The sequence below is a fragment of the Chiroxiphia lanceolata genome, chromosome 4, assembly GCF_009829145.1.
Source record: "Chiroxiphia lanceolata isolate bChiLan1 chromosome 4, bChiLan1.pri, whole genome shotgun sequence".
Taxonomy (NCBI): Eukaryota; Metazoa; Chordata; class Aves; order Passeriformes; family Pipridae; genus Chiroxiphia; species Chiroxiphia lanceolata.
Genome location: NC_045640.1, coordinates 62,177,959 through 62,203,532, shown reverse-complemented (window position 1 = coordinate 62,203,532; position 25,574 = coordinate 62,177,959). Strand labels below are relative to the sequence as shown.

The 25,574-nt window shown below is 42.6% G+C and overlaps 1 protein-coding gene across 1 annotated transcript in view; it reads left to right on the top strand.

Annotated features, from left to right (window-relative positions):
• The first annotated feature begins 8,145 nt into the window (after positions 1-8,145).
• AFF1 (AF4/FMR2 family member 1) overlaps positions 8,146-25,574 on the top strand; it is a 75,204-nt gene continuing 57,775 nt past the window's right edge. Inside the window, exon 1 of the mRNA XM_032685253.1 lies at positions 8,146-8,286. Coding sequence (XP_032541144.1) covers positions 8,270-8,286 — 17 coding nt within the window. The 5' untranslated portion in view covers positions 8,146-8,269. The remainder of the gene's footprint in view (positions 8,287-25,574) is intronic.

The following is a 25,574-nucleotide window of genomic DNA, read 5'->3' as shown; positions in this document are numbered from 1 at the left end:
TAAATTGTTTAATGAAATCTAGATTTTACTGCTGATGGGATGGTGGAAATAGGTATTGGACACAGAGTTAGCAAACAGTGTTGTGGGAGTGTGCTCTGAGTTCATCTCTTTTGTATGGACCAAAGCAAGGGGAATTTTTTTTTTTATTTTATTTTCTGTGATGAGCCAAAATGGTCTAGTTGTGTAGTGGCTGAAACTTAGCTGTGTCTGAGGGCCTGGCTGTGGGGAACTGCTGTTGTAGTGAAATCAGGAGCTCACTCTCTTGCAGTAATTGCTACAACATCCTTCCCCTTCTGTTTCCTCCTTGCTTCCTGACCACTGCTGCTTTGAATTTTTATCCACTGATACTTTTTAATCTATAGCTGTCTTTTTAATGCTTGTTTGTTCTCTTCTCTCCTGCCCATTTCCATGAATGCTGTCATTTGTCAGAGGCCTATTTGACTGTCTAAAGGGAGGGCCCTAATGACACATTTATTCTTAAAACTGAACCAAATATCCAGGAGGCTGTAGCAGTACCCTGGTTTGTCATGCTCTTGGCCAAGTCTGAAATTCTCTTTAAGAGCTGACCTGAAATGCAGCATCACCACTGGGGGAAAACAGAAAATGGATCTTTTGGTTCTCCCATTTTGAACTACATGTAATACATATGTTCGGATTGTGTATGTTTAGGAGCACTGTAATGACTGTCAGTTGGACATTCCAGACTGTGTGTAGCATGTCCCTGGAGATCCTGACCCACTCTCCCTACTTTAGGCAGGTATTTGTCCAGCTGCAGTTTAGCTCCCTGTTTGGAATGCCGAAGAGCTCAGCAGACATGCTGGCTTAGGCAGCTGCTACTCCTTTGAAAAACCTGCTGTGAGAGCCAACATCACATAGTGGCTCCTGCTGCCTTGCAGTTCCAGACACATGATTACTAAATGTATTTTGTTGTTCCTAGACAGTTAAGGCCAATTTCTGCAAACACTCATTATCATCTAGTAATGACAGTGTGTGGCTCTAACAAGTGTCTCTTTTAAACCAGCAGAACTGTTTATAGTAGCATCCCCAGCATTTACAAGCTTTTCTCAAACTCGGTTTCTTAAACTGTAAGTGGGTTTGGTGCAGAGATTGTGCCACAGCCTCTTGGGAATTGTGTGTGGAGAAAACTGTCAACCTAGTGAATAGCAAAAATTCCAATGATTTGCTGCCTCTGGTAAGCTGTCTGTTCTTTAGGTTCCATCTAACCTTCCTGTTGTGTTTTGCTGAACATAATTGTAATAGAAAGATGATTTAGACTGCTAGGGAGAATTGAGGGATTCACACAACTCTGAAAATCTCTGTGGGAGTGTTGGGGGCAAGTATTGTGTATCTTTTAATTTTGCAGTGCAGAATTATTTTGGAGAGTTAAATTAAAAGGGAGATTTTGGATGTAACACACACACAAACCTAAATGCAGAGTGTGCACCCACAGACACACATCGACAAAGGAAATAAATGTTTAGATTTCATTTTTTGTTGGAAGGAAATAAGTATTTAGATTTCATTTTTTGTTTGCTGTAACAATTACTGGAATGACATGCTAGTTTGGAAACTGAAGATTTTTCATGTATGCCTTCTTGACTCCCTTTTTCCCTCTGCTGACTCCAAGGAAGGATGTTCCTGGGTTGGTCTTTGTGACTGTGGAAGCAAAGCTGGGGTGACATCTACTGTGTACAACATGCAGTTCTTTTGTAAAAGTAATGCTGAATATCCGGTTTTTCTCTTCTAGAGAAGCTGGCTCAAATTGAGCCTTCCTAATGGATTCTATAGATTGTATAGAAGCAGAACAGTGACAATAGGAATTCATTTGATGTAATCTTGGCTTTCCCAGGTGCTGTAACAAATGTCAGGATGGTTTAAAAAAATAATCCCTCCCTCAATGCAAGAATCATAATCACTGAGTGGGAGAAGAGGAGTTTCAAATCTAAATGCTGTCTTTTATCAAACAATTGATGACTTTTGTAACTTTAATCTGTTTTGAAATTTTCAGTGTTGGGCACTGGGTCTCAATGGGACCCTCATGTAGACATATTGCTTAGGTACAAGGTTTAGTGGTGGACATATTAGTGTTAGGTCAGTGGTTGGACTTGATCTTAAGGGGCTTTTCCAACCTAACCTAAATGATTCTATGATTCTCACTGGTGAGAGTGCCCCTTGTTCCATTTAAACTCATCATGTTGGGTGGAGGTGTTTGCCTACAGCACCCTGTGCCCCCCCCACCTCTTCCCAGGTAGTGTTTATGCCGTTCCCATTTCCTTCTCATTTAGATCTTTACAACTGCCAGTATGCTTTATGCTCATACCACCTATTACACGTGCCATCCTGAGGCAGGAAAAAGCAGGGATCACTGCCCAATCACATTAACGGGGGAGGCATGGGTGGACAGAGATACTGTGAAGGCTATCTATAGCACCTCCCCTGCTATCTCTCTCCAAAGTACATAATTTTTTTTTTTTTTTTTGGCAATAGATCTGCAAGGAATGAACCTTAACTTGTGAAAGTTCATACTTGTTATGGAACATTTTAAGGCGTTCAGAGTGATAAGTGAGTAATGCCAAGTAAGATGAGGGAAATTGCTCCCTGGTGACTGCCAAAAGCTAGTAGGGTGCAGCCCCTAGTGTAGTCTGGTGCCTGGGAGAAGGCGGTTTCTTTTTAAAATTTGTTTTCTTCAATTTAGGTACTGGAAGACAAAGGGTTGTTTTCCTCTCTTTTCTCAGAAAGGTTTGATTCCTAACATCTGTAGAACAATTTCTTTCGTAACAGGCTACATCCAAGTTAGACTTCTCTTGTTACAGTCGACATATCCTTTTGGTTATATTTTTCCTTGCCCATTTATTCAGTGTTGTACTCAGCACAGTTTCTTTCCTTTGCCCTGCAGCTCCTCTAGCCTTGCTGTAGCTATGCTGTGTGGATTAGACCCAGTGAAATCTAAGTGCTTTTCAGGATTTGCCCAGCAAGGATGTGCTTCTCTAGCAGTCAGCTTTGGTTCTGGAAACTGCTAAAGCTAAGAAAGTGCAATAAAACAAGCCTATAGAGAAGTGCTTTGCCAAAGCAGGGTTAACAGAGAGTTTTGCTGCCTCAGCCTTCTTCAGACTCATCATTACTCACAGGTTCGTTTACCCTGTTGAACTGGTTTTTGTGTGTGCTTGCCTGTATGGGTTTCTGAATTTTGCTTGCTTTCCAACTGTACTTGGGAGGCAGGAGTTTGAGGGTAAGGTTAACCAACTCCTTTTCTCCAAATGTGTGGAGCCCTTGGAATCCTGTGCTTCATGGTTGTAGCCCCTGCTTTATGGCAGTATTTGTTGTGTGGCTAGTTCCTTGCCTGCTGGTGGGGAAAGACACAAGAGAATCAAGCCCTTAGCAGGTTTGTGTGGGGTTTGGGATTGCCAGAACACAAGCAACTCTGCAGTCATGTAGCGTTTTGTGTAGAGGTAGCAAGGAGAGGCAAGCCAGAAGGTTGCTGACAGCCAGACAGGGAGGTTGGTGGGGCTGAGAGGTTTGGGATTGTTCTACTGGTCTGGGGCAGCAGAGCCTTTATGGAACAGGGTCCTTGCCTTCTGACCTGGTGCAGAAGTCCGCTTTGCAAATGAAAAGGCTCCCCATGGCTGCCTCAGGCCGGGAAACAATATCCATTAGACCCTTTTCACCTCCCAGTTCGAAGGACTCATCAGTGGCAATAAATGGCAGTGGTAAGATGGATTTCTTGTCAACAGAGCTGGGAGAACACACTGTAATTAAAGGGCAGCAGTGACTCTTCAAAAGTGAAGGGGGGGTGTGTGTCTGTTTAAAAACCTGATGTGGTACAGTGCGATGAAATGTTTTGAAAAGCTTGGTAAGGGCATGAATTTGACCTATTTCTGTGTATAAAGAAATATGTCTTTTACTTTACAGCAAATATATTTCAGGAAAGCTTACTTACCAGCTATTTAATTTAATAATTTTAATATTGCTTGGTGTGTATTCCTTCTTCATTGGTACCCTAGCTTGATTAATTGTTTCACAATACTATAAGCTTCTGGCATTTGTCCCACAAACTTAATGGATTATCATACATTTATTAGAATAATGTCGTGTTCCATTTTTTTCCTGAGTTAAGGGATGTTGCATTCCCCTTCCTGAACCAACACTCCGGTATTGCCAGCATTGTTAGTGGTGAGCAAAGAGATACCAGTCTTCCTTCTGTAGGAGTGCCAGGTCCTGCTGCAGACGCTGTAGGCACAGGGTTTGGCAATGTATCAGCATCTGCACTTTATCTGGAAATAATGTTGCTTTATGCTTGAAACTTCTGAGTCTTTTTGTTTATTTTTCCCCTTGTACTATTAGCTTTCTTTTGGTCAGCATGTCCAGATACAGGTAGGTATACAGGCAGGTGAGAGGGTGCTGTGTACTTAAGATGCACATAATGTACCCACAGCCTGTGCTTTAGCAGTGATGCCTGAGGTCAGTAGTCTGGCATTTTCAGGAATTCAAAATTAGAAACAATGGCATCCAGGTTGCCTGCACACCTTTGTTCGGTTGGATTTGCATTTCTATGAAGTGTTTAGATCACAAGCTCCGTGTCTGGAGTACTTCCTTTTCCTCCAATGCATAGGCAGATAAGAATGGATCTTCTAATATTAAAATGCTTATAGACAGCTTAAATACAGTTTGGAATTATGATCACTTGTAGGAAGCTTTTCCTGAGAAGTTTTTAAGGAGGGGATAGCTCAGGAGTGCATTCTGAGCTTATGATGAGCTAAAGAGTACAGTAAAGAGCTTATTTTATTGATTTGATTTGTTTGGATTTTACTTAGTGGAAACATTTTCCTTGATTTGCAATACATCTTAAAAAGATAATGATTGAAAAAGGGGAAACTTGTGTCCCCGATTAGTGAATAAAAATAGGCAGAAAAGCTGCAATTTGCTAATTTTGGCAACAACCATGAGGGAAGAGTCAACAAGTGACAGGACGTATTGTGACAGAAAGTCTTCTTTGGGGAAACACTGATTTTTCAGACTTGAAACGTTCCTTAGGAACTTACCAGATTTCATCAAATTTTCCAACAAAAATGGCATAATTTTGTTCTTAGAGCAGCTAGTGAGCAGAAACCAGAGGCAGGAAAAGTGAGGCATCTCAGCTCTTCCCTTACACGCGTGCCTGAAACTTTAAAAAAAGCATCAGAATGCAATTTGCTTCACATGAAAAGTTTGTGGCACAGGATTTGTAGGGCTTTATTCTGGGTGGGATGTTTGATGATCTGTCCTTGATCTCCTTCTCCTTAAAAGTAGAAAGTGGCTGTCAGCACAGCTCAGAAATTATTACTTATCTCTCTCAGGACAAAGCAGACTCCAAAGACTTGGCTCTTTGGAAAACCCTGGTAAGTAAGTGGGATTGCTGGTATGCTTTAGAAAATCTGAACAATATTGTTCAGTTCATTACCTTCCTTTTTTTACCTTCAGCAAGCTGAGATACCTTTCCTTTCCCTGAAGATATCATCCTGGGAAAGGAGAGCAAAAAAGCCATGCAACTCAGCAGGAGAATGTTGTTGTATCACTTTGAGCAGCACTGGGGAAGTCTAGTCCTAGTGTCCTAGTCTCCCAGCCCTTTCCTGCTTTGATTCCTGATATTGTTTTTCCTGTCTTTCGGTAGTTGGCAGGATCTCAATATTCCCTACCTTTTCTGTGTGATTTTTTGCACAAAGGGTTTCAAATGCTTTGATTACTGATTTTACTTAGAAGCTCCTTTCAGGGGATATGTGTAGCATGAGGTTATGATGACTTTGTTAATCTTTTTTTAACAGTTGATACTAATCCACTTTTTAATTCACTGTTAAACCAAACTCACTGTGACACAAATTGGTGGAAGGGAAGAGACCATTAGGTAAAAAATACCATATATAAAGATTTAGATGGTTTAAGTAAAGTTCGGGTATCAGTTGACTGACAAAGGCCGGATTTCCCAGGGTGCTTGCCTTTACACTCCCCTTGGTTTCTGTGCCAAAGTTTTATTTGGCCAAACTTTTGATTTACCCACAGGTTTGCAATCTCATCAGAGTCTCAGCAGCGGTCTCTGCTGTGTCCTTTGAAGAAATTGATGGTAGGCAGCCCTTGCCTGGCAGTGTGAAAGGGGGGTTAGATTTCACTGTCAGAAGAGGTTTGTAGGTTTGCGAGATGGGCACTGAAATACAGAAGTGGAATAATGTCATGGAGGTTTGTCTCCTTCTGTCCTTGGTTCTCTTGAAAGCCTCTGTTCTTCCAGCACAGGTGCCTCACCTTGGCACAGCCTGGTGGTAATACCTTGGATCAGTCGAGAAGCACTTGAGCAAGTGCTTTTCAAGGGGGGCAGGGGGAAAACTGCTAGAAACTTTGGATGAAAGCAAACCATTTTTTTCCTGGAGAAAGCACAGGCATTGTGGCAAGTGTATAGAATATATGTTTTCATTATCTTTTGTTCTGCCCAAAAGAACTGATATTAATTTCACTTAATCTTCAGGGTGATAGCTCAGACTGGAGATTCCCATCCAGGTTATCTGGAATAAGAAAAGAATCAAGAGGAAACTGTTCTCTTGGTATCTGCTGAGTACTTCAACACAAGTTGTGCTTTAAACAAGAAAATTAGGAGGAACGTAATGTTGTTGCAGGGTTGGCAGAAACCTTAGCCATGTACAGTTTGTGAGAAAAGTTGAAGTGATCTTGGATAAATGTTTTTTTGGCTGCTGAATGCTTGGTCAATTCCTGGTTGAAAGGAGTTGCAGGAGTAGTTTGTTTTTACAATGGTGCCAAGAAACACCCAGAGCAAAGGACAGGTATTGCTGCTTTCCAAGTGAGTCTACAAACCGCAGTCAGGACCAGAGCCCAGGAGAAATTGCATAACAAACTCTACATACACATATAAATGCACAACAAACTTTTTCTTAAAGGTTTCTTAACCCACAACTCCAAGTTATGGGGCACCTGCAAGTTTAGTATCACACTCGGGCTTTCCTTCGCTATATCTGTGCGGACACGTGGGATTCACGTTTTGCAGCCGGGTTCTGTATTTGTTTTGAAAACTGTTTTGAAAACTTTTGAAATGTTGAAAAAAAAACCACCACCAAAACCACAAAACCAACTCCGAGCCGTTTTCTTTTGCTTATCTAAAAGAAGAAACAAATACCTCCCAAACGAACAATAATAAAAAAAATCTAACCACCCCAATAACAGCAATAAAAACAAAACAAACAAAAAACCAACACCAAAAAACACCAAGAAAAACAAAACAAAACCCCCCAACAAACAACAAACACCCCCCGCAAAAAACCACAACCCTCCCCAAAAAAGACCAACAAAAAAATCCCCACAGAAACAAACAAACAAAAAAACCCCAAAACCGCCACCCCCTCCCCCCAAAAAATCAACCAAACAGTAAACAACAAGAAAAAAACCCAAAGAAAAAGAAACAAAACAAAACAAACAAACAAACAAAAAAAACCCACAAAAAACCCAAAACATAACAGAAAAAAAAAACCCAAACAAAAAAAAACCAAAACAAAAAATCCCCCAAAACCAAAAAACAAACCCAAACACAAAAAACCCCCATCACTAAATCCCACCAAAAAAACCCAAAAAAACCCAAAAAAACCCCAACCAACCAAAAAAAAACCAAACAAAAAAAAAAACCAAACACCATCACCCTCCAGAGCCCGTGGGCTGCGGCAGAGGGTAGGGAGCTGGTACACGGAGCAGCATCCGCCCCTCCCGCTCTCCCCGTCCCCTTTCCCCCTGTTCCCACCAGGCAGCGCCCCTGGCGCGGTCCCGGGCAGGGCACGGCCATCCCTGCCCCTCTCTCCCGGCCCTGCCGGGCCGTACCACGAGCGCTCTCCCGGGCGGGGGGAGGCGGGCGCGGGGCGGCCCCGGAGGCCGCGCTGCCGCCGGACCCGCCGCCCCGGGCAGTGCGGGGGCACCGAGCGGAGACGTGACCCCGCTGCCCCCCGGCTCCTCCCGCCCCCGCCGGCTGCGGGCCGGCCCCGGGCGGGCCCGCCGGGCCGGGCGGGGTCCCCCCCCCCGCCCTCCCCGTGGCCGGGGGTGGGCCGTGCGCCCGGATGTCGATCAAAATGAGCGAGCGCCAGCCCTGCGCCGGCCGCCCGGGCGGGGGGAGCCGCGGCGCGGGGGCACCGCGCAGCGCCGGGGAGGCGGCCGGCACATGGAACGGGGGGCTCGGGCAGCGGGGTAGAGCCCGGGCGGCTGCGGGGAGAGCTCATGGATAGAGGACGCTTGGCAGGATAACCCCGCGATGGCTGCTCAGTCGAGGTACGGCATTGAAATAACTTCGGCCGCGCTCGGTGCATCTCATTGAGGGGCTGCTCGTAGCCCGGCGGTGTTAGTGATGCCCTGGCTCGGGCACAGCTTGCTGTAGGTTTTTTACCCCGCGTCTCTGAAGTAGATTTTGTCTGTATATTTTGTTCACCGAAGTGCCCGCTCCCTCCTCTCGGTGTAAACTTTATTTCAGCAGGGAAAACAAAAGTCTTAATCGCTCCCCGTCAAATGTCTCCTAGTCCAACAAGTTAAAAGCTCTTTGGAACCGATTTTCTTCTGAAACTGATTTTCTTCTGCCCTGTGGTCTAGTCTGCTGTTTGTTTGTTTGTTTTCCCCTGTAACCAGCCTAGCGCGAACAGGTTTCTGTCATTGCTCACAGCAGTGTTTTAAGAGGCGGTAGATGGTTTCTGTCGGGTTGGGCTGGAGAGCTGGCTGGGTGCGATGGAAGCAGGTTGTGTCTGCTGGTGTGCAAATCTGCCGGGTAGGTGGGAGAGCAGAAAATGGTGACAGAGAGGAGTGTAAAAAAGAGTTACGTAGTTGCCGTCAGGGAGAAACATTGAAGCTAAAATACCAGTCTTGGTTAAATACTTTTCAGCTGTGGTTATAAAGAAGCAACATCTTGCCTACTCTCGGGGGCGGGGGAAAGTGGGGGGAGTGTCCTATCCACAGTAAATTTCACACTCAGCATGGAGGAGGCAGCTTTTCTTAAGTTGTAGTACTTGATGGAGCAGTGCTATTTAAAGTACCTGTTAAATGCCTTTTTGCGTTTAGGATGCTTTAATGGGCATTTCAGAAATGCCACAGAGAGAAATTCCTTTTTGCTCTTTAGTCCCATACCAAACAGACACCTTGCTCCCCTTTCCTGCAGGCTGGAGGAAAAAAAAAAGTTAAAAATGGTGGCATATCCTACACAGAAGTTTGGCGCTCACAATGTATTTTCACAGTGGTGCTTTTCTGCAGGTTAGAAGCTAAGAGCTGGCTTTAAATTACATACTGGAGAAGGACAGAGCCCTGAGGTTTGGGGAGGAAGGAGGGGAAGATTGATTGCTTGTTTAACAGCTGAGCTCTTGTCCAGCTTCGATTGCCTGCTCTCCCTGCATGTAGGGAGGCTGGCAATACTTGGCATAAAGAGTACTTGACAAAAAGGTAAAGGCTCAGTTTTTAACATATTTTTTTTCTTTTGTGTGATCACTTATCCACATGATTTACTGGCCTGCATTATCAGCATTGCTGTAATAGGCCCGCATGCTAAGAGAGAACACAGCATAAATCCTAGTGATGCTGCCTGGCCCTGGAGCTTGGCTTTGCTCCAAGGCCAGGGACACTCTTGATGTCTCAGAGGTTGCACAGTCATTTTCCTGGGTGGCAGGAGTGCACGAGGGAGCCAGGTCCCAGCAGTAGCCACCAGCTTCAGCCAACTGGCTGAGAAAGGGCAGAGCTGGCAGTGGGACCAGTGAGCCACATCCGCCTGTAAGGTGAATGGTGCAGAGAATAAAGTATGTTGAGTGGTTCAAACTCAAGTGAGAAAAACAGGCCAAGGGTTGGGTCCATGGGGCCAAGTACTGCAGGGCAGGTGAAAGGACTGTGCCCCACACCTACCATTTGAGATGGGCATGGGGTCAAGACGTGCACCAGCCCTTCTGTACCCTTCCTTCTTATGTGTCATATGCATTGGCTTTCGTGTTTGTCAGGATGCTGTGAGATGCTCAAGCTGTAGAACTGCATCAGAGTGTTTCAGCATAGTGAGTAAGGAGATTACTCTGCATCCTTGAAAATCAGTGTTAGAGTAAAAAGGATTATTGCTCATTTTCAGTCATTTAAAGAGAGTAGGAGTGAATATGAGCAGCAGAAACAAGTCTGTAGGAAAGAGGCAGCATTTGCCAGAAAACCCAATGCTTGTGGTATTTCTGTTTCAGTGGCACAGGACCACAGGGATATCCATCTCATTTAAAAAAAAATTGTGCTTTGTGAATAAGTAGAAGCTTTTATTCAACAGTAAAGGATTAATTCATATTCATAATAAACAATTAGAGCTATACTGTGTGGGACTGAGAGGCAACATGTCTCCAGAATTCATTTGCTGAAACATGTCAGGGGTTTACTCTGCAAGGTAGCTGACAAATGCTGTGAGTGAGCTTTTTTGTGTTCATTTCCTCTTTGGGGAAAAAAAAAACAAACAAAAATCACCCAAACAAAAAACCCTCACCAAACAGAAAAAAAACCGCTTTTTGCAAGCTCAGTAAATTACTGATGAGGTGGTGTGATACTGAGCACGGTAGGGTTTTGTGTATCGCTCTGTAGGAGGCCTTTGGGCACTCCTCCATCTGCTCGTGTGCTCTGTTTCTCACATGCTGTATGTTTCAGCTGGTGAAAGTGATGGGACGTGGGGGAGGATACTTGTTTGGAAACAAGAAAATCCAGCATCCTTTCTTCAGCTTCAGTGCTGTGATGCTGAGCAGTTCAGTATTTGGGTTGCACTGTTTTGAAGGGTGGAAGGGTTAGGAAAACAAGGTGATTAAATATGCCTGTTGCTGCTCTTTAGCATTTTAAAAACTGTAATAGTGATGACTGAGAAGCTGATGTGCTACTGGGTGCCATAACATTTTTAAAAATAGCAATCTTAAGAAATGATTATATGGTGGATTGGGTATGGTTTGGTTTCAGCTCTTTGGGAATGATCAGCTTCTACCAATAGCTGCTGTAAATAGCTTACATCTGGAACTAGTAGGTGGAGAAACTATCCTCCAGGTAGTGTTGTTTTGTGTATAATGTAGATTGTTATTTTTTTTTTTTAAGTTGCTCACTGAGCCGTAGGTTTGCAGCTGTAGCTTTTTATGCTCTCTCTTCTGGAATGCACAGATGATCTGATGCCTGTAGTGTCCCCAGGCAACAGGGCTTGTGTCAGGTTTTTATAGTATATTCAGGAACTTATGAGCAGAAGCAGAATTGACCTGAATGAGAACAAGTTTACTTTCTTGTTGAGTGTGGTGTGATACTCATCACATGCCGTTGGGCTGCTCTGAGGTAGGGCAGGATCCCTAGGAGGGGTGTGAGACAGGCTGGCACCTGCTCTTACTCCAAGGGATTAGGGAGGAGTGAAGACACGACTCCTTAATGGAATGGTGGAGCCCATCTCTTTTCTGCTCCCTTCCTCGTTGAAATATCTGCTCTACTGCAGCAATTGCAAGCTGAGCATCTTCAGATGAATAGCTAGGGTTTTTTTAAGGTGTAGGCTGCTTTTCTCAGGCTGGTTAGGATAATTTAAAATGATCTGTAGACCCAGTAGGATATGTTTATTTACAGTTGGTGCATAAACAAAATAGTTTATCATTTTGGATGCTAAGAATTTCTAGTTGTCATATAACCTGCCTTTCAGCCTAATCAGCAATGATTGGTATCATTGCTGGTGTGCAGAACCAGTGCAGTTTCCTAATCTTTGTACATGGGTGAATACAGTAACACAGTCAGAGCAACATGAAATCTGTGTGTTGTGCTGTCATCCCTGCTGGGCTCACCTTCCTCTTTCTCCTGAGTCAGCCCTGCAGGTAAAGGGCAGCCTGGGAAGCCCTCTATTTCCACCCCCTAGAGCCAAGTCGTACCAGCTAAACCCAGCAGAGCCTTGAAACGAGGCAGTACCACTCATTTTTGTAGAAAAAGGTAGTGCTGTGCAGAAATAAAACGTGGCTTTATCTACATTTAAGCCATGGTGAATTCTGAAGGGAATAATAACACTGAGGCTTTTTTCCCTTAGGAGAAGCTATGTTGAATAATGCAGCTTAAGTTTGTTCTGTGTCATTTCACAGCTTTCCTGACCAGGTCTAAAGACACGTTTCATAACTGGTTTGTTTCGTGGGTCGAGTTGATACAGGCAAATGCCAGTATTGGTGATGCTGCATTCTGGTCAGCTGATGTAGGTCAAGAAGGGCTGAAACAATGTCTCATTGGAGTTTACCTGTCTGTTGAAAGCTAAAACATCCCTTGAAACCCTGTTGGTTTTGCTTGTATGTTGCTACTAGCCCTGCTGTAGAAATACAACTGTTTTCTCCAGAACCAGGTGCCCAGATGATCCATAGCATGTTTTGTGGGTTTCTGGGGATTTTCAGTTCACAGTTCCTTATTGCCTGGACTCTGAGCCTGGAGTCTCTTGCTTTGGGCAGGCCTACAGCTGAAACTCTCCCATACAGAAGAAAGAGATGCTCACAGAGCAGTGGATTTTTCAGGCAGGTTTGCTGGTGTTTTGTTTGTCTGGTTTTGGTTCTTTTCGGAGTGAGAGTTCCAATTTGTAATAGGCCATGGAAAACTTTGAAATACAGTTGTATACAGCTCAAGTATGCCAGGACAAGGGAATGTTTCCTTAGGTCACATAATTTTCCTGTGCCTGAATCTGTGTTATAGGGAGAGGCATTTTCTCACTGCTTTTTATGAGAAAATCATTTGCTAGTAAAACTGCAAGATGCAGCATCAATAGCAGGAAACAAGCGTTTAATGAACTGCATAAATTCTCCTCAACGCTTTTCTGCTGAGTGTAGTCATAGTGAGTGACAACATGAAACTTTTAAATGGCTTTAAAATATAATAGAAAAGGTATCTTCCTTAAGTACATAGGCATGCTACAAAGACATCTTTCTGCATGAGGCAGAGGGCAGTGAAGTGAGGAAGAGTTTCCCACCGAGTGCAGGATGTCTTCCTAAGGCCCAGCTCTGGCACAGGGTGGTCAAGAGTTTAGAGGCTAATTTGCTTTCATTTGCTTATCTGGCTTGTGAGCACCATGACAAAAGAGTTGCCTGGGCCTCCAAAAAAAAAAAAAAGTAAGGAAAGTACTTATCTTGTTCAGTCTTGAACACAGCATGGAGATGTTTTTTTTTCCCTCTGGGGTACGTTTTGCAAATTTGGCTGCTGCAGTTCTTCTGTGTCTGTGATAAAAACTAAGAAGACACATGTAGCACTGGCTGGGGCAGGTATCACTCCAATGTTACCATAGGTGGATTAAGATAGAGCTGTATCTCTCCAGCAGAATGCTTTTATGGGGAACAGACAAGAGCTCCTACATGTGCTAAGAGCAGATTTTTCAGAGTTGCTTGTTCACAGGACTTCTCAGGGAAGAGAAGTTGAATTCTACATCAGTACAGAATCAAGCAGCTGGATTTTGTGTTGGAAAGTGGTGAGAGGTAGAATCCTTCCTGCTTGTCTTCCCTCTTGGCTGGGATGGCTGCTGTGTGCAGAGCCAGCCGCCAGCTCTCTTGTATGCTGCTGAGGTGCAGAAGTTGTTGATCCCTTTATTTAACTGCATGGTTTATTAAAAGCACATTTATTTTGCTGCCTTATTCTTGTATGAGGAGGGAGAGGTGGCAGGCAGGGAGAAAAAGCAGGTGTGTGGGCACAAAACTGAATCTGAGAAGGTGCTCTGCTCCTGTTAATACTTCAGTATTGTCAAGATGAGGTGTCTAGGGAGGTTTGATTAGGCAGCTTTAATCAGAAATGCCACATGCTTCATGAAGATGTTTGTCTTCTGGATTAGGTTTAGATACTGTTTAGTGCGTAGAATTGTCATTTTCAGTTGTACAGAATGTTTATTGTACTAGTGACCTAAAGTTGCCTTTACTGTTGTTTTTACAATGCTACTGTCAGGTTAAGCGAAAATAATGTCCCTGCTTTAATTTTTAGAGGAAGTTCAACAAGCAAATTGTTAATGTTTAACCTCAGAGACAACAGTAAAAGTTGTTTTCAGGATTGCAAGAACTGTGGGTTTCATTTTTATACTTGTAAAAAAAAAAAGAGGGGGGAGAGGGTGGCAACAAAAAGCAACCACAAAAACTCACCAAAAATAACAAAACAACAAGAAACTCCCCTACCCCCAACTCACCAGAACCTAAGCAGTAGCCCTTTTTAAAAAGAAACAAAAGAGGAAACTCTCGAGCATATGGTAGTATTTTTATTCTGTGTATCTTTGCTTAGAATGCCATGTACTGTGTAATCTATAAGCACCAAATGATGTATTCAGCAAGGTATGATCAGCTCCTTCGTGTTTAACAGCTGGTGTGTGTATGTGAGGTATGTAAGAGAGCATTAGTGCACATGCCTCTTCCCCAAGCTGAGTTATGGGCATTGCAGTTTGAAATGTGGGTATCTGCTAGCATCTGAAATTGAAAGGAATTATTAAAATGTAGAGTAGTAAAGGGATATTTACATCTTTAAAGCACGTGGTAAGAAATTGCTTGTAGTATTTTTGTTCTTCTGCAGTTTGTGAGGTTTTGCTTAAAAAGATATTACTGAGATAATTCATCTTCGCAAGCACAGCTCAGAAACTCTCCCTCATAACTGATGTGCAGCTATTTCTCAATAATCCTCTCCTCCCATAGGCTATTTTGGAAAAATCATCCTAATCTGAAGACAGCGAATATGCTGGCATTTTAGGAGTGCTTTGGTGATATGCTTCTCTTTTCCCTGTCCCCACAGCCCTCAGCAGAACAAGCTGTTCTAGGCAAAGTTGTTTTTATGATGTCAGTAAGCCGTGGTTCAGCTGAGAACAGGCTGTCAGTCTAGGGACCTATTTCTTAATAGCTTTGCTAAAATAACGTGTGCTAACAGAAGGATTGCATGGGCTATCCCTCTGTGCTGCAGAGCTGGGAGGTTTGTTTGGATTTTTCAAAGACTCCCTTAGAGTTGCCATTACCTGGAAGCTGCCATGTCTGTCTGTCTGTCACTGCAGGCCTTTTTTACTGTGAAAAGTTCTGCTGGCATAGCTAAAAGGCAGCAAATATACTGCAGAGGTGAGATAACTGTGTTAGCTAAAGCTTAGTGTGAACTCCATGATAGTGGTGAATAAGGCTTCTGGGAGGATGGATATGGGATGATGACTATAAGCTGTGTTTGGCCAAAGAGCTTTTCTGGACCACTGTGTCTCCCTTCTTTGTCCAGACCCTGCAGCTCCCTTGGAGCAGCTTAATCTGCTTTGTCCAGCAGTTAACTTTTAATTGGTGAAAATAAAAACCCATCTCCGTCCAGGGGGACCATGGTGTTTCCTGTAGTTCGATTTGAAAGTCTCTCCTCAGTTTTACCTGGTTTTGGTTGGTCTGTTTGCCATTTTCTGGCTTGTGCCTCTCTTTAGTATTCACTACTGGAAAGCTAAGCCTGTTTGAACACTCTTCAGTCACAGCTTGGCATGCAGTTAATGCTCAGTCTGTGCTGAAGGACAGTCTTGTCCAATGCACACCCAGATTTGAGGTACATCCCAGTCTGGAGAGGGAACTTGGATGTTTTCCCCATGGTCCTGTCTTGTTCAGACTGATAGGAAACTTATGGCAGTACTTGAAGCAGTGCTTCTCCCTTCAAAAATACTTATTTTCAAAGCTTTAAGAACGTCAATTCAGAAGTGTGTGAAGTTTAGATGGGTTTTTTTCCCCTGTGTCCATGAGCACGTTTTATGTACATTCATTTTTGAAAGCTCATTGTTTTCAACCTGTTTAGATGCTCTGTATCTCAGAAGTGTTTAAATATGTTCAAAGTTTTGGGTTTGATTTTGGGTTTCTTATTTAACACGTGACACTCTGTAACTTCCACTTTGGAAACAAGATGAATGACTGCCTTAATGTTTAAAGGGAATGTGATCACTTTACTGAGGTTTTGGAACACCATTGACAATCCTTATCTGTTTGTAAACCCCTATCCATTTTACATGGACTGGCTTCAACAAACTAATAATAGTCTTTCTTTGCTTAGCTGGGTTTGTGACCCTTCTAAGAGGAAATGCCTGGTTCTGTGTAAAGCACTACAGGGGTAAAAAAACTATTGGTCTAGAGCATAAGAAAATTCTGTGTAATCACCCAGATTTTGGAAGAGACAGAAAAATAGGTAAAATTGTGTTCTATTCTTTGAGAAAGTCTAATCTGCTTTTAGAAACACCATAATAATAAGGTGTATTATTCAGAAACATGGGGTACTTTTACCATTGCATCCTACAGGAAAAGCAGTTGACTTGTACAATGAGGCATTAAAACCAATAGACCAAAATAACTTCCTAAATTGGCTAACTTGGAAAAATTCAGTCACTCAGTGTTTCACCTTTGAAAAAAGACTTGATAATTTAGTGAATTAAGTACCACAAAGCTTTCCCCTGCACTTCTCTATTTATTTGTAACAAAAATGAAGAGTTTACCCTGCGAAAAGAGAAGGAAAAAAACATCAACAGCTATACTTCAGCAAAGTCTAGAATTTCCCTCTGAAGGTGGCCTTATCTTTTTGTTGTTGTTCCCTCCTCCTTCCAAAAACAGCCCCAAACTCCTGGTGGTTAAATGGCATGACTTCAGCCTTGGTTCCAAGGGAACCTAATGAGATAGATCCAAACTGGAGTTTCTGCACCTACCTTAGCATGTCACTGAGCATAATGAGTAGTGCTGTTGCTTGGTGCTGTGGTGCATGGACAGTGCAGCTCTACATGAGCAGGACCACAGCGGATTAAAGCGGATGGATGAAACTGTCAGTCTGCAAAAATTGATAACGTTAAAACTTGGCCCCCAAGCTGCTTCTTCCATTACTTAAACATGTGAATCAGTCTGGTTCCTAATGATTTGGAAAGGGTGTTTTCTTTCTAAGTTAGTTAAGTAAACTGAGTGAACTGACCTACAGAATATAAGTTTCCCTCATTGCACATCCCTTTTTCCTGTGCCTTTGGTGCACTGCATTTCACAGCCAGAACATTCTTTCTGTAATTCTTAAATTAATGAAAACCGTTTGTAATTATAATATAAGCTGGTAATTGCAACCAAAACCTTCTTGGGCTGTGTTTTGGCAACTCTTTTGGTGTATCTTGATGTTGTTTTGCTGTTTGAACAACTTGTGAGAGAATTTATCATGGAAACTGAGAAACTGTGCTTACTAAAAAAATCCAACCAAACCACCCCAAATCAAAGGAAAAGAAAACCACACACACACACACCCCCTATCCTCTAATGCCTATAAAGCCAGATGTGATCTGGGTTAGTTTTTAAAATCTAATGAACGTTTAGTTGGCGCTCTGTCCTTTGGGCTGAACCTTGCGTTGTTTTGTGGCCAAATACAGTTGTTTCAGTTCTTACTTAGAACTGACTTTAGTGTCTGTGCTGTACTTAGTTATAAAGAGACATGTATGGAGCATATGGTGTTTCAGTCAAGGGTTCTGCATTCAGTACTGTTTCCACTCAGCTCCCTTAAGAGTGCTTATTCCTATAGCCTTCTGATTTGGCAATAATCATTTGTGCTAGTCAAAACAGCAGGGAGTAGGAGAAAAGGTCCTATTTTCAGCTATAGCAGAAGAAAACATCAAAACTGTGTTTAAAAATATTCTCCCCCCTTGCCCCATCCCCACCCTTTCCCCCCAAAAAAGTCTGATAGAAATGCAGTATAAAAGAAGGTATTGTGAAGAAAACTCTTCTTTCTGTGTCCAAACCCCATCTTCTGGGGAATTTCTTCTTTACTTCCCTGTTCCTTTGTGCATTGATTTAATATCAAGTTAATGGTTTCCTTTTGTAAAAATTGCTTCCTTGAAAATGGGCCATCCTCCTCCCTTGCAGCCTAATGACGGAAAAGCACAGATGATATTGATATAAGCTATGTTTACTTGAGTGTAACAACTTTAAAGACTGTTTGTGTACAGTAATCTGCCAAGTGAATAATGATTTGGTTTTGCTTGTTCAATATTTCTTTCTTTCCCCTAGAGAGGGGGAGGAAAAACCAGTAGCAGTTACTGGAGTTAATAAGATGCATTTAAAAGGTCTTTAATTAAACCATGCAGTTTTCTTCGAAGGTCCTTGAACTATTCTTTCACCCCTTCCTCCTCCCTTTCGCTTGGGTAAGAGCAAGTAAGATCCAGTGCAAGTGAGGTGCAGGCACTGACTAGGTAGAGGTCTTGGATCCTTCTTACACACAGCAAAGTCTCAATGAAAAGCAGGAAACCAGAGGAGGGTTAAAATGGTTTGTGTGAGTTTGGCTAGCCAAGGGTGTGCTGAAAGCTGAGGCAGCATTGAGAATTGGCCGTGCCAGGGCTCAGCAGGGTGTACGTGCAAGGTGTTGTAACAGCTGCTGCTCCAAATTTCATGGGTTACTCTCGATTTTTCTACATCGTCCTCATTTGGGACCAAATTGTAGCCTTCAGCATGTACACTGGATTCCAGCTGCTCTATTCCCTCCACATCTTTTGAGAGACTTAAACAGTGTATTTTAAGGCGATGTGCTACTTTGGTGAAAGGAGGAATTTAGACTAGTATCTGGTTTTCTAGTTTCCTTTGGCTTTAACCTTTCAAGTCCAATTCAAGAAGGTGTTCCTGGTAAAAAGCTGTGCTTGAGCTTGTGCTCAAAATGAATTCTCGACCTGGAGATTTTACACAGAGAATGGTTTTTGCACGTGTATAAGCACGTGTTCAAAATGGGTTCCTGGTTCACAATTTGAAACTGAGGAATGACTGCTAGGTGTGTATGTGACAGAAAAAAAGATGTGGAGGAGGCAGGGATATTGACTTTACCAGTTCCTTTGTTCTTTCTCTCTTGTGTGTATTGCTACAAGTATCACAGCAGGGCTGTCTTAAGTGAAAAAATGTGGAGTTAAGGCACAATATGCTAGTCGGGAAGGATTCTAAGAGTTGTTCTGAGAATGAATAAAGGGGAAGTTTCAGGTGGAATAGAAAAAATGCAGAAATAGTGAGGCTCTTGTTCTTTCCTTACTGCCATTTTTCAAGTGGCTTCCAGAAATACTTATGCATAACAAGTTTGCTATGCAGAATTCTACTCCTCTGTGATTGCATGTTCAGTAACTGTGCCAGCTAAGCAATTGAGTAAGATGGAAAAGATGTAGAGTGTATTACAAAATGTGTGCTGAGATTTAGTTATCCTGTGGTTTAAAAAAAGAAGAGTTGTTCTAAGTCGCTGTGATAAGCTTGCATTTTCTTGAGAAATCTAGCTTTCTACAGATGACTTGGCTTGATGTTACTTGGGTTATGTGAGGTGTTGGAGGTGTTATTCATCGTGTTTGTGGATGCTTCATTAATGAATCTTTGGGCCAGCAAGAGACTACAGGGAGATGAAACAATCCAGAGTCAGTGCATCCCCATGAGGATGCAGGAAGTTGTCTGGTTGGAAGCAGGTTGTTCAAGAGCCTTACCATGCTTGGCACTGGATGTAGCTCTAGGCACGGAGTCGGGGTGAGGGAAAGTCCAGCAGCCTACATGTAAAAAATTTAAAACATTCTTCAGAAGCTTGATGCAATGGTTACTTGTGGGCATCTGGTCGGTCCCTTGGTGAGCAAAGTGCAGACCTCCTGCCTCATCCTAGGGCAATGAATGAGTACTGCTGGGAACACGCGTGGGAGGGCAGGGGATGAGGAACCCCAGGGAGAGGCAGTGGTGATTCATTCTCCTCCAAAACTGTCTGTTGCCACTGAGAACAGGAACTCAGAGGCTATTGGTTGTTAACGATGAAAATACTCATAAGGGCAGAGGCTGGAAGGGTGTTATCAGAGAAGGCAATGTATTCCCTGGAAGGTGTCCCGAGTCACCACTGAGTGGACAAAATGCTCCATATGCCCAGTGAAACTCTTCATGTGTATTCCTGCAGCACTTTGCTGTGATTTTCCAGCCTTGTCCACAAGCTTGGCATAAAATCACCACTGTTGTAGGGCAGATGTGACTTCCTTTGAGAGGGGTAGTTTCCCCAGAGAAAAGGAGAACTGGTTGAGAAGTGTCTTGGAAAGATTCAATCCCCTAGATGGTTTAAACTGTAAATAAAACTATACAGAGCCTAGAAGACAATGAAATAAGAGCTACAACATAAATAAGAAGTACTTTGATTGTTCCTTGAAGAAGTGGCCACTTTTTATAGATGTAAAATTTCCTTGATATTTCTTACTCTGCTCTTAGAGGCATGAGAAATGATGCTGTGTTTACAGAGGAACTCACCCCCACATAGGTGTCTGGCCAGTGACTTTTCTCCAGTTTCACCCAGTGTCTTGGCTGGCAGTCAACTCTTCCATTGCTTACCCACATTGGCCCATCTGCCAGCATGCTGGCTGTGTCTCCCATGTTTTGGGACCCTGCCTAAGAGGAGGATCTCTCTATCGACCTGTGAGCACTGCCTGCTCTTCCTGGGCTGCTTCACCGGGGCTCTGCCTGACAGGCATCTGCTCCTGCTGTTGCATTACATTGTTTGCTCAATTGTTTAACAAAGTGCTTTTAATGGAAACATAAAACCGGATAGAAATACGGAGCCTAATGGAATAATCTCTTAATTGCAGTGCTGCAAATGACTATTCAGCACATGATTACTGTACTTCCAGGGGGAACAGTGGGCAGGAAAAATATTGAATGAAAGACACTAAACACTTCAGCTGCTAAAAATGATGATTTATTGCCAATCTGAGCATCAGGCTAAGCAGGGCAAATAAACTGACAATAGTAAGTGCTTTTGGAGGTAGAAATTGCCTCATTCAGGGTATTCACTGTGTGCAACATGTAAATTCTACCAGGATAAACGCACAAAGAGCGATTAATTAATAGTGGTGAGATACTCATGCATGCAGTGTCCTTAGGCAACCCAGAAAAAGTATTTATCAGCACATTGCCCAATTATTGGCAGATAACTCCTGGCATGTAGTAGTTTGCTACTTCAGCTAGAAAATGCATTGTCCCTCTGCCTCCCTGTAAAAATCATAGGTTTTGCTGTGTTACGTGGTTTGCAAAAAATCCCTCACGTTTTTCAGCAGCAAAGATGTGCTCAGAGGCACATTGACATTATCAGTTTTTGGTACTGCTGCAAGCCTTTCAAGACACATTAGTCCTTAAAGAAGCTGTGTCCATCCTACGGATATCTCACCCGGGTTAGGCAGAACCAGGTAAAAAAAAAAAATATTAATTCAGTATTGAGCTGTTGATTTGGTGTACAGCTGAGTTCTCTCCAGACACAGAGCATGGCTATCAGGGAACATGTTCTCCAGGAGCATATGCTGCTCAGGGAGGCAAGGTGAGTGTTTTGGAGGTGGCCTTGCTGGTTCCCACCAGCACTCCTCTTTCCCATGATTTGATGTGTGGTTTCCCTGTGCTGCCTAAGTACAAGGACGCCTGACTTCGCCTGCCTGCAGAAGCCCCTCTGTCGCTCAGGCCTTTCTTTCCGTGTTTGGGACATGCCACATGCCTGTTGGACTCACATTCTGGTGCACACACATGCAGACCAAGCAGGTCAGAGAGATTTCCAGTGTTTGCAGTGGGTCTTGGCGCTGCCAAGCCCCTGCTGCTGTCCCGTGGGAACTGGAGCTGGCTGTTGCTTTTGGTCTGAGCCGATGTGATGTTCCCACTGCCTGCACACAAGTGTGGCCAAAGATGGTGAAGCTGATCAGTGTGCTGTTTGTCATGGCAGCTTCCAAAACCAAGGGGAAGATTAGGGGCTTTTCAAATAGAGGTTCGGATGATGCAGGGAAAATTTTTTGTTTTGTTTTGTTTTAATTTGAAAATCAGAAAGGTGTTGGATGAATGTGTACAGAATTGAAGAGGGAAAGTATTTGTGTTTTATTATTATTTTCTTAAAGGAGAAGCTTTTCCTAGTTGCTAAAAGTAACAGCTTGTGTAAATATTCTTAAAAAGCAGGAAAAATGAGAGATAAGATATTTCAGAGTGTATTTTGGAGGGGCATATGCTTTGCAATGTGCATTAGGCATGCATCAGTACCTGCCTAATGCACCCTGTCATGGATTATTGCTCTTGCTTAGATTGAACACTTGCCAAGTTCTTTCAAATGACAATGAGATGCTTTGTTCAGGCTGATGATTCAAATGCAGTTTGAAACTCCAGCATATAGAGACACTAGTCTAGAGAGCATGTGCACCTCTTAATAAAATTGAACAACAGATACAAACCATAGGAAAATTAGCAGGTGCTTCTGGGTATGGATGAAAAAAAATAGGAAACACTTCTAGAATAATTATAGTCTGGCAGAGGCTGCAGGAAAGACTTTTAAATAGGCTTTTCACCATATAAACAGATCTTTTCAACAAACATTGCTAATCTTGTTATGTTTCTACGTAGTCCTTGCTATGCAGATAAGACTTGTCCAACCTGTTACTCAGTACATGCTGTTATGTAAGTGGAAAACTCAAATAGGAAACCTTTTAATTCATGTGTGATGGGTTTGCTGCTAATTCCTATGAAAGTAGGAAAGAATTTAGCTCTTTAATATTCTTTAATTTTTCTTAATCAGAGTTCAGTTATGGTACTGGCCTTTTCATAGCACATTGACTGATTTGGTCAATTGTTTGGGAAGGATTTGCACATAGAATATGTTTCACAAGAAAATGTACAGATTTGCTTACATGCTTAATAGGTTGCAAGGGATTAAAGATTCAGAAGGCAGAATTGCACTTACCCGTATTTCTGACAGAGTTTCAAATCCTCATATTTGTAGCTTTTGCTTTTGTTATGCTTCACAGCAAATTAAATCACTGATAGCATTTCATGTGTAGTTTATTATTTGAACAGCTTCAGGTTTGCAGTCATGAAAGCAGCAAATTTGAAGGCTGATGTTACATTCTTCTTTACACTGGGCTGTATTTGTGTTGAGCTGTAGGGCTTCAGGACTGTATGCTGGCCAACAGCTGGGATGGTCACAGAGGGCAGAAAGGAGGACCCTTCCAACCATGCAGGAAATCTGAGGTGAAAGGCTCCTGGGCTCTGCAGCAATCTCACTGCCAGTCTTGCAAGCTGTCTGACAGCATTTAGAACAAGCTGGGTGAAATCAGGGTTTTCGGAAGGGTTTAAGGGAACTGGCTTACATGCCTTACAATTGTGTGGATGTTTCTGTTGCCTCAAGAAGAGGATTGACAAAAGCAGAGTTGTGATGTATGTGCATGTATTAGTGTGTATCATGCAAAGCAAGAGGAGGTAATGCTGAAACTGGTGCTCCACCTGTGTGACACAGCGAAGGGAGTGTGCAGGGGCTCTTGGTGGAGAAATGGTGCTAAGTTGAGCTGCGTGTGAAAGGAGAATGTGGCAATAGATGTATGTTGTGGCACCTGTGGATGACATGCAATATGACTGATGGACTTAGGAGCTGCTTGGCAGAGCATGGACAAGGTCAGCTGATAGCAGGCTCCTGCAGAAAACCAGTGACATGTTCACCTGGCTGGATGTACAGGAAATTCAGCTATGGGAGAAGTATTGTGTGAGAAGATGTTTAAAATGCAGACTCACAAAGCAGCTGCTCATTAAACATTTCAGTTTTTCTTTTACTAATTATATATCTTTTTAAAATTCTTCTTTGATGTAGTGGAGAACAATAATATTGGGGTTTGCTAAAAAGCATTTAAGAAGTTCTATAAAATCAATGGACAAAAAGCACATCCACTTGAATAATTTTAATGTAGTCCTAAAGTAGGAAATGTATGGCATTTGACTTTTTGCACCTGAAGTAAGCATTTCAGTATACTCCCAAAAACTGAGGTAGTAAAATACATTATAGGACTTGAATCCTTGATTTAACTTGCAAAATGATTTCACATGGAAAATTAAACACTGGTGTTTTTCTGAAATTTAACAGCTGATATCACCTGGATTTTTTTTTTCTTTTTTTTACATTTCTGTAAGCTACTTTTTATCTTAACCTTTTTTACTGAGAAAATTCTTTGGAAGGCTTATCATTTTTATGAGAATCCTGTAGAAACAGTAACTGAGTTGAAGGGAACCACTGGACTCTGCTTTACTGAGTACTTCTGTGCTAGGTCAGGAATAAAATATTTGGACACTTGGTGTGGAGGAACAGTAGGTCTAAGCAACCATGGGTTTATTTCCTATAATCAGTAAGATGGAAATATGTGTGTGAATCAAAATCTTGTAATTGTGTTAAAATAAATGAATTAAAATAGGTTTGGGAAGTTAATATTAAAGGTAAAATTTTTTTTCCTGATCCCTTAATTATGAGGCTGTTTTTCAAACAGTACTAGCTTGCAATAGCCTTTTTACCTAAACTCCCAGATCTCCAAAGTTTGCCAGTAAAGGATGCTTCTTTTGAAGCATATTTTAAAGAAATAGAAACCTGACTTCATCTTTACATTCCTCTTTTTGTGGCTTACAACTGTGAATGCAGTTCTCTTGTTGCCTTTAAACCTATTATCAGTAAATTGATTGTACTCAACAACAATAACAACAAAAAGAGGTATTTCAAGGCAAAAGCAAATGAGCGGGTAGGATAGGTTTTATGTAAGGTAGAATGTAGGTTGTACCCTATTCATTTTCCCAGGCAAGCCTACAACAGTTCATCCCAGGTGCTGGATTTCTGCCATTGAGATGAGGAATTCAGAGGCAGATGGGTACAGTGGGGGATTTCATGCACCACTTCACTGAAGAAAGCCTTCAGACTGATTGAGCAGCAGTTGATAACCACTTCTGACTGTTCAAGTATGTCTTGTCAGCGTTAGAAACAGTAATATTTTGCTAGTGGTGGGTGAGCTGATAAAACATGTAGATGCAGTGAAAGGGTATCCCTGCTCTGAAAGGCTTGCTGCTCACCACGTAGCAGTTACCCTGTTTCTGTGTTCATATAACTGATTTAAAGAGCCATAACAGAAAGATTCGGCATGGAGCTAATAGCTGAAGCAGTGCACTGAAGTGCAGAGTGCTGGAGGATCCAGCCAGGCTTAACAAAGCTTGAGTTTTGGCACTCTTCCACTGATTTTACTTCAGTCACATAATCTTCCTGAGCTGGGGTTTGTAAACCAATACAGTTAAATTTATTTACGTATCTCAGGCTGACTTAAGCAACCAGGAGAAATGCAGGATGGTTTCATTGTGAGTGACATGTAGATAATCAAGAGGAAGAAACACTGTGTGGGAGGGTATAATGCAGGGCAGTCCATTCCCAAGTAGTGAGAGTTGCTCCAGGTTCTTTTATCTTGGTGAAGAGCAGAAGGTGTTAAATTGAGTCTCTAATGGGTCTACTCACCTTAATTTTTCTTTCTGCCTGCATACTGTCTGAACACTGACTTATCCAAACAAATTGCCACTGTGCTGCTCTAACATGGCCACATGAGTTCATGTCTGCATGCTTAGTTCATAGCAGTCACCAAATGCTTTACCTACATTTTCATCAAGGGGAAAAAAAATCCACCTTGCAGCAAGCTCCTGGTGCTGCAGAGGCAGGGTATGTGCTGCTGGAAGACTTACTGCAGCAGCAGCTGGCACAGGGCTTGTTACCCTGCTGCCAGCATGCCTGTGCCTGCCCTGTGGAGAGTCAGGAATAATGCAAGGTTGCATTTTGTTGATGAGACACTGTGT